Source organism: Cebus imitator, unplaced genomic scaffold, assembly GCF_001604975.1.
Source record: "Cebus imitator isolate Cc_AM_T3 unplaced genomic scaffold, Cebus_imitator-1.0 Scaffold672, whole genome shotgun sequence".
Taxonomy (NCBI): domain Eukaryota; kingdom Metazoa; phylum Chordata; class Mammalia; order Primates; family Cebidae; genus Cebus; species Cebus imitator.
Window position 1 is genome coordinate 546,553 of NW_016107987.1, and position 7,659 is coordinate 554,211.

At 62.5% G+C, this 7,659-nt stretch overlaps 1 protein-coding gene across 1 annotated transcript in view; it reads left to right on the forward strand.

Moving 5' to 3' along the window:
• PPP2R3B (protein phosphatase 2 regulatory subunit B''beta) overlaps positions 1 to 7,659 on the forward strand; it is a 52,153-nt gene that overhangs the window by 30,155 nt on the left and 14,339 nt on the right. The window contains exons 3-5 of the mRNA XM_037734848.1: positions 5,509 to 5,612; positions 5,816 to 5,918; positions 6,729 to 6,972. Of these exons, the coding sequence (XP_037590776.1) occupies positions 5,509 to 5,612; positions 5,816 to 5,918; positions 6,729 to 6,972 (451 nt within the window). The remainder of the gene's footprint in view (positions 1 to 5,508; positions 5,613 to 5,815; positions 5,919 to 6,728; positions 6,973 to 7,659) is intronic.

Here is a 7,659-nt window from a genome sequence, read left to right on the forward strand (position 1 = left end):
TGCGTCTGTGTGTCTGTCAGCATGTGTGGATAACCGTGTGTGTGTGTCCGTCAGCGTGTGTGGACGGCGCCGCGTGTGTGTGTGTCCCTCGGGTGGATGGCAGTGTGTGTGTGTGTGTGTGTGTGTGTCCCTTGGTGTGTGTGGACGGCCCTGTGTGAGTCCCCGCACCCAGCCCTCATGTTCACCTTTTGAAATTACAAATGTGCGTTGAAGTTTGCCCAGGATTGTAGACGTATATTTCTGCGTGCACTGAGGTGGCACTGAGATTTCTCTGTGGTCCTGTACAGGTGAATGGACCTGACGGGCGTCGGGTTGTGAAGGCCGCCCTGGAGTTGGGGTGACCCCATCCCTGCGTCTCCACGCCGCGTCACGCCACTCCTGTGTGGGGCCCACACCGCCAGGCATGCAGGGGTTGTGTCTGTGCTTATGAAGGACTGGTCTTGGCCTGATGGACGTGTGAGTGTTAAGGCAGCCCCGGTGTTCGGGTGACCCCATCCCTGCGTCTCCACGCCGCGTCACGCCGCTCCCGTGTGTGGGGTCCACGCCGCGTCACGCCGCTCCCGTGTGTGGGGTCCACGCCGCGTCACGCCGCTCCCGTGTGTGGGGTCCACGCCGCGTCACGCCGCTCCCGTGTGTGGGGTCCACGCCGCGTCACGCCGCTCCCGTGTGTGGGGTCCACGCCGCGTCACGCCGCTCCCGTGTGTGGGGTCCACGCCGCGTCACGCCGCTCCCGTGTGTGGGGTCCACGCCGCGTCACGCCGCTCCCGTGTGGGGCCCACACCGCCAGGCCTTGCAGGGGTCGCATCTGTGCTCATGACGGACCGGCCTGCAGCTTCCTTTTCCTACGACGGCTTGCTCTGGTTCGGCATCTGGGGGATAGTGGCCTCGGGGAGTCGCTGGGGAAACGTCCCTTAGTATTGGCTTTCTGAAGACTTCTGTTTAGAATGAGTGTCGTTTTTATTAGAGTGTTTCGTAGAATTCACCAGTTAAGCCACTGGGGGCACTTTTCTCTGTGGGAAGGTTTTTTTTTAACTGCAGTTGGAGTTGTTTGAATAGAGACACGCCGTCCAGACCACGTCTCGCTCTGTCACGCAGCGTGGAGTGCAGTGGCTTGGTCTTGGCTCACCGCAGCCTCCATTTCCCAGGTTCCAGCGATCCTCCTGCCTCAGCCTCCCGGGTAGCTGGGATTACAGGCGCCCGCCACCACGCCCGGCTAATTTTTGTGTTTTTAGTACAGACAGGATTTTGCCATGTTGCGCCAGGCTAGTCTCGAACTCGTGACCTCAGGTGATCCACTTGCCTCGGCCCCCCAGAGTGCTGGGATTACAGGAATGGGCCACCACGCCCGGCCCGTGCGTACCTTCATGAGTCAGCTTGGTTGCCTCCGTCTGAGTTTTTTATTTTCTTGGTTTTCCTCTCTCAAGTTGCAGCTTTTAGTTTTAGTGATTTTCAGTGACGATGTTCTGCTGCGTTGACTTCCGATCTCTGCCTGTCCTCTGCTCACGCCGGGGTCCGGGGTGTTGTTACTGCAGGTTCTGCCATGGCAGCCGTGGCCACGGGCCCTTCCGCGTTCCCCGTGTGTGCGCCGTGGCCTCCGCACCGCCTCCGCCGTGGCACTCTGCGGGCTAGTCCACGTCCACGCACCGTGCTTTGTGTTTATTCCGTGCCGGCCGGATTCCGGCTTCTGCTGTGCCAGCGCGTCATTCTGTGTTTGGGATCTGGAGATTCTCCAGACGTCCCTTTGTGGTGTTTTGTGATTTAATTCTGCCGTGGGCCGGAGGCACGCACTCACTTCCGTCCTTCTCCGTTAGCCAGGGTTGACTCTCTGGGTCTGCAGACGCCTTGGGAAACGGTTGTGTGAGTCTGTTCTCACACCGCCATGAAGAACTACCTGAGGCCGGGCATGCTGGCTCACGCCTGTCATCCCAGTGCTTCGGCAGGCTGAGGCAGGCAGATCATGAGGTCAGGAGTTCAAGACCAGCCTGACCAACGTGGCGAAACCCCATCTCTACTAAACGTCCAAAAGGTAGCCAGGCGTGGTGGCGCATGCTTGTAATCCCAGCTACTCCGGGGGCTGAGGCAGGAGACTCTCTTGAACCTGGGAGGCGGAGGTTGCGGTGAGGTGAGATCGCGCCGCTGCGCTCCAGCCTGGGTGACCAAAAAAAAAAAAAAACTTAGGAAGAAAACAGGTTTGACTCAGTTCCACAAGCATAAAAGAAGGCGTGGCTCAGGAAGCTGCCAAGCACAGAGGAAGGCGGCGGGGAGGCAGGCCGCTTCTGCACAGCCGGCAGGACAGAGGGCGCGCAGAGCGGGCACGGCCACCGCTTTTAAACCGTTGGGTCTCACGAGAACTCACTGCCACGACAGCAGCAAGGGGGAGGCCCACCCAGGACCCTGTCACCTCCCAGCATCACAGTTCAGCCGGAGATTCGGGTGGGGGGCAGAGCGGGGACCCAGCGCTGGCCCCACCTGAAGGCCCCTGCGGGTCTGTGACGCCGTGTGCTCACCCTGCTGGGTGGCATTTTCACACGCTGCATTTCTGCACGTTTTCCACTGGTTCCGTGCCCGTGTACATGCTCAGGACTCTGCCCTGCTCGCGAGCGTCCCCGAAGCACTGCAGCGTGGGCTTGGGGACCGGTGGCGTTTCCTGCTTCAGGCGCTCCCCTGAGGTCAGCAGAGCCGGACGGGAATAGGATTCCTCAGCCCTGGAGCAGACGGTCCACACACAGCAGCGTGCCTGAGTCCCAGACGCGTGGCTGAGCGAGGGAAGCCAGGCCTCAAAGTCCACAGAGCGCAGGCTCCCGTTCTGTGGCCCGGGAAAGGGGAACCACAGCCACGGGGAGGAGGCCCAGGGCTGTCTCCGTGTGCGGAGGGGCGGAAGGGGCCATCACGGCTGCTGGCCTCGTTCCCTGTCCTCGCCGTGCGGGGGTGGGCGTGCCGCTGCGTCACCTGGCCCCACAAGGACTGCGTCTTTCTGTGTGTCCATCAGGAAAACGCTTTTAAAAGTCACAACAGCCGGGCGAGGTGACTCACGCCCGTCATCCTAGCACTGTGGGAGGCCGAGGCGGGCGGATCACGAGGTCAGGAGATCAACACCAGCCTGGCCAACATGGTGAAACCCTGTCTCTACTAAAAACACCAAAATTAGCCGGGCGTGGTGGCACACGCCTGTGGTCCCAGCTACTCGGGAGGCTGAGGCAGGAGAATGGCTTGAACCCGGGAGGCAGAGGCTGTGGTGAGCCGAGATCCCACCACTGCGCTCCAGCCTGGGCCACAGAGCAAGACTCCGTCTCAAAAGAGAAAACAAAAGTCAAATCACATTACCTAAGGTTTTATTCCCCCTACGATAACGATTTTGTAACATTCAGGAAAAGCTGCTTTCCTTTGTATCTTTGCATTTTTAGAGTTGATCATCTCCATTTACTGCAGATTTTTTTTAAATCGCGAGCTAATGAGTTTGCAGGTAACTCCCCTTGCCTTCCTGTCAGTCCGGCGGCAGCTGATGGACACACTGCCGTCTCCATCACTCCGACTTTGTGGGAAGGGCTGGAAACGGCCGGACTTACACCATCAGCCGGCTTCCCCCTGAATTGTTGTGTCTGGCCTTAGAAGGTTTAACACAAGCTTGTCGGTGCGTAAACACCGCAGAGCAGCGAGGCTCGGCGCCTGTTGACGGGCGTCGCGTTGGTCGGGAGGCCGGCAGTGGCCTGGAGGGAGTGCCCGTCCGCAGACCCGCCGGGAGTCGGCCTCAGCACGCTTCTGTCACCTTGGATCTCACCGAGCCGTGCCCTGCGGTTTGCCTTGTAGACACTGCGTGCCATTTTTCTCGCGTCTTTCCTTCGGTTGATTTTTCTTTTAACGGTCTTGATAGATCATCATTTGTATTATATTTATTTATTTATTTATTTATTTTAGGGACAGGGTCTCTGTCCGTCACCACGGCCCGGCAGGCATTCATTGCTCACAGCTCTGGAGGCTGGAAGGTCACGGGGGGCAGGGTGGGGCGGACCTGCTGCCTGGGTCACAGACGGTGCCGTCCCGCCGAGTCCTCACAGGGCTGAGGGGCTGAGGGTGTTCCCGGGGGCCCCTTAGAGAAGGGTGCTCATCCGCTTCACGAGGCCCCACCTCCCGACGCCATCGACCTGGGGAGAGGATTTCAGCACGTGACTCTCGGGGAGCATGCATTCAGGACATCGCACCCTTGATTACAATAAGCGTGTCCCTTCTGTGTGTGGTTTCCTGGTCTGTCGCACGCTTGTGACCTGTAAATTATGGCCGAGCTGGACTTGCCGGCGTGTGTCCGTGCAGGATTTCTGCCTCCGCTGCCGGGTGATCACCGGCCTCTGACTTCGGGGTCCCTGACGGTGTCCAGCCTGTGCCCGCCTCGGACGCCCGCGTTTTATCTCCGGGGGAACTCGTGTGTCCTTCCTTCCTTCAGCGTTTGTAGGACTCACGGGAGCAGCCTGTGGGCGGCGGTTTTCCTGGTGGGAAGGTTCCAAATTGTGGCCTCAGTTTCTGGCAGAAACAGCCCTTTCAGATTGTCTCGTTTCTCCTTTGGCTCCAAGTGCTAATCCGGGAGCGTTTCACCATCGTCCGAGGAACAGGCAGGAAGGGATCCGTGACCGTCCACGGACTCGCTGGTATTTGCAGGATCTGTGGTTGTGGCTGACGTGGCTCGTTTCTGTTTTCTTTCTTTTTGTTTTGACATGGAGTCTCTGTCGCCCAGGCCGGAGTTCACCGCAGCGTCCGCCTCCGGGGATCAAGTGATTCTCGTGCCTCAGCCTCCCGAGCCGCTGGGATTCCAGCCGTGCAGTGCGACACCCAGCTAGGTGTTGGATTTTTAGTAGAGTCGGGGGCTTGCCATGTCGGCCAGGCTGGTCTCGAGCTCCTGGCCTCACGTGATCCGCCTGCCTCGGCCCCCCAAAGTGCTGGGACGACAGACGTGAGCCCCCGTGCCCGGCCAGAGTTAACGTTCAAGCAATATTTCCTGTCGCCGAGTTTTGATTGTGGTGATTCTCCCCGTAGTTCCCCTTCCGTCTCTGCCGTGTGTGTGACTTTGGGGGAAGTGTGCATGACGGATTTTAAACTTTCCTTCCTCACACGTGTGTTTGCGGCGGAGGACCTGCCACGGTCACTGCTGCGGGCGTGTGCAGACACTCCATGGGACGTGTCCGCCGCTGTCACATTCCACGCAGTGTGCCGCCGACGTGGCCATTTGCACCGGTTCTTCGGAGGTGCCGCCGGCTTTCCACACGCTGAGGATGCAGCCGCCCCGGTCATGGTGCCCGAGCACGGCCTCCGGTCGGGGGGACTGTGTGACAGCACCCCCATGCTCAGCTGTCCTCACTGAGCTCAAAGGCTGGAGCAGAGTCCGCGCAGAGCGTGCAGACCGCAGAGCCCCGCGGAATGCTCTTCCCCGCAGCAGAGATCTGCGGGCCGCGTGGGTCAGGTGGGCGCAGGAGGCAGCTGCCGGTGCCCGCTGACCGCCCCCCTCCCTCTCTGCCTCAGGCCTGCGGCTGCCCCCTCTACTGGAAGGGGCCGCTCTTCTACGGCGCCGGCGGGGAGCGCACAGGCTCCGTGTCTGTGCACAAGTTCGTCGCCATGTGGAGAAAGTGAGTCCCGGGCCGGGCAGGGGCCGTGGCGGGAGGGCGGAGGCGGCCCTGGGTGGACACGGCACCGGGACGGGGGCCCCCGTGGCTGCCACCGCGAGAGGGGAGCCCGCCCCTGGGCACGGGCCGGCTGTGGTGTGTGGCCGCCTGCCCTGCCGTGCACCCTGCGTCTGTGCGGGGGGCGCCCAGTCATCCCGTCCTTCCAGAATCCTCCACAACTGCCACGACGATGCCGCCAAGTTCGTCCACCTGCTCATGAGCCCCGGATGCAACTACCTGGTGCAGGAGGACTTCGTGCCATTCTTGCAGGTGAGAGCTGCGTCTACACCGCACAGTGCATCCGCATCTACACCGCACGACGCACCGAGCCTACACCGCACACATCACCCAAGTCTACACCGCACACCGCACCCGAGTCTACACTGCACGATGCACCGAGCCTACACCACACACGTCACCGGAGTCTACACTGCACCCGAATCTACACCGCACACTGCATCCGAGTCTACACCGCACGACTCACTCAGCCTACAGCACACACCTCACCCGCGTCTACACCGCACGCCTCACCGCGTCTACACCGCACGCCTCACCCGAGTCTACACTGCACGACGCACCGAGCCTACACCGCACACCTCACCCAAGTCTACACCGCACGCCTCACCCGCGTCTACACTGCACGCCTCACCCGCGTCTACACCGCACTCCTCACCTGAGTCTACACCGCACAGTGACCAAGTGTACACCACACACGCGTCTACACTGGACGCCTCACCCGCGTTTACACCGCACGCCTCACCTGAGCCTACACCGCACGCCTCACTATACGGCACACCAGATTCCAGTCTACAGTGCACATCATACATGTGTCTACACGGCACGTCAGACCCGAGTCTACACCGCACATGCGTCTACACCGCACTCCTCACCTGCGTCTACACAGCACACCAGACCCGACTCTACACCGCACATCGCACTCGCGTCTACACCGCACGCCTCACCCACGTCTACACCGCACGCTTCATCTCTCACGGGGGGTGCCTTGTCTACACCGCACCCCTCATCCCCGCTCACGAGAGTCTGGCATCCACACCGCATCCCGTGTCTTCCCTCCGTTAGGACGTGGTGAACACGCACCCGGGGCTGTCGTTCCTGAAGGAGGCGTCCGAGTTCCACTCGCGGTACATCACCACGGTGAGCACCTGCGGCTCCTCCGAGCCTGCGGGGCGCGGGAGCTGCCGCCGAGGGAGGCGGTTCCGTGGCTGCACCCACGCCGGGCTGGGGCACGGTGGGGAGGGCAGGGCGTGTTTCCGGAGTGGCCGCCGTGCATGGGGGAGCCCTGAGCCGCAGGAGGAAGCGGCAGGTCCCTGGCAGGGCGCCTCCGCCGCCCCTGGGACCCAGGGATGGGCGCGCGGGGCTGGAGCCCCCACCCTGCCCGGCTCCGCCCCAGTTCCCCGGACGCCCGCACCCCCAGCGCGCGGCCCCTCCCTCCCAGCGGCCGGCACCCCCCACCCACGCAGGGCAGGAGGACTTTGCCCTGGGCCCACGGCCGCGGCGGCTCTGGGCGCGTCTCCGTCCTCGGGGCCGGGGTGCCACAGAACCGGAGCGCAGCGCAGCCACCGCAGCCTCCTCTGCAGACGGCCGGGAGCACGGCCCAGGCCCCCGGCACACGCGGCCGGCACCGCCCGGCCCCACGCCCCGCCCGTGGGAGGCTGAGACATCCCCAAACTAGCAACGGTGCCGTCGCCCTCGGGGTGACCCTGGCAGCTGCAGGTCCGAGCCCGGGCGGTTCTGATGCCGCCGGAGCCCACGGCAGCCTCACATGTCCCCCGACACAAACGGCAGCGCGCCCACAAAAACGGGGGCTGTCCCCGCTGCTCCGCGGGGGACTCAGGGAGGTGGGCGGGGGCGTGGGTCCGCTCTCTGGGAGGACTCAGAGAGGTGGGAGCACTCCGGGAGGTGGGAGGACTCAAGGAGGTGTGTGGGTGCACTAGGCCACTCTGTGGGGGACTCAGTGAGGTGGGAGCACACGTCTGCTCTGTGTGAAGAC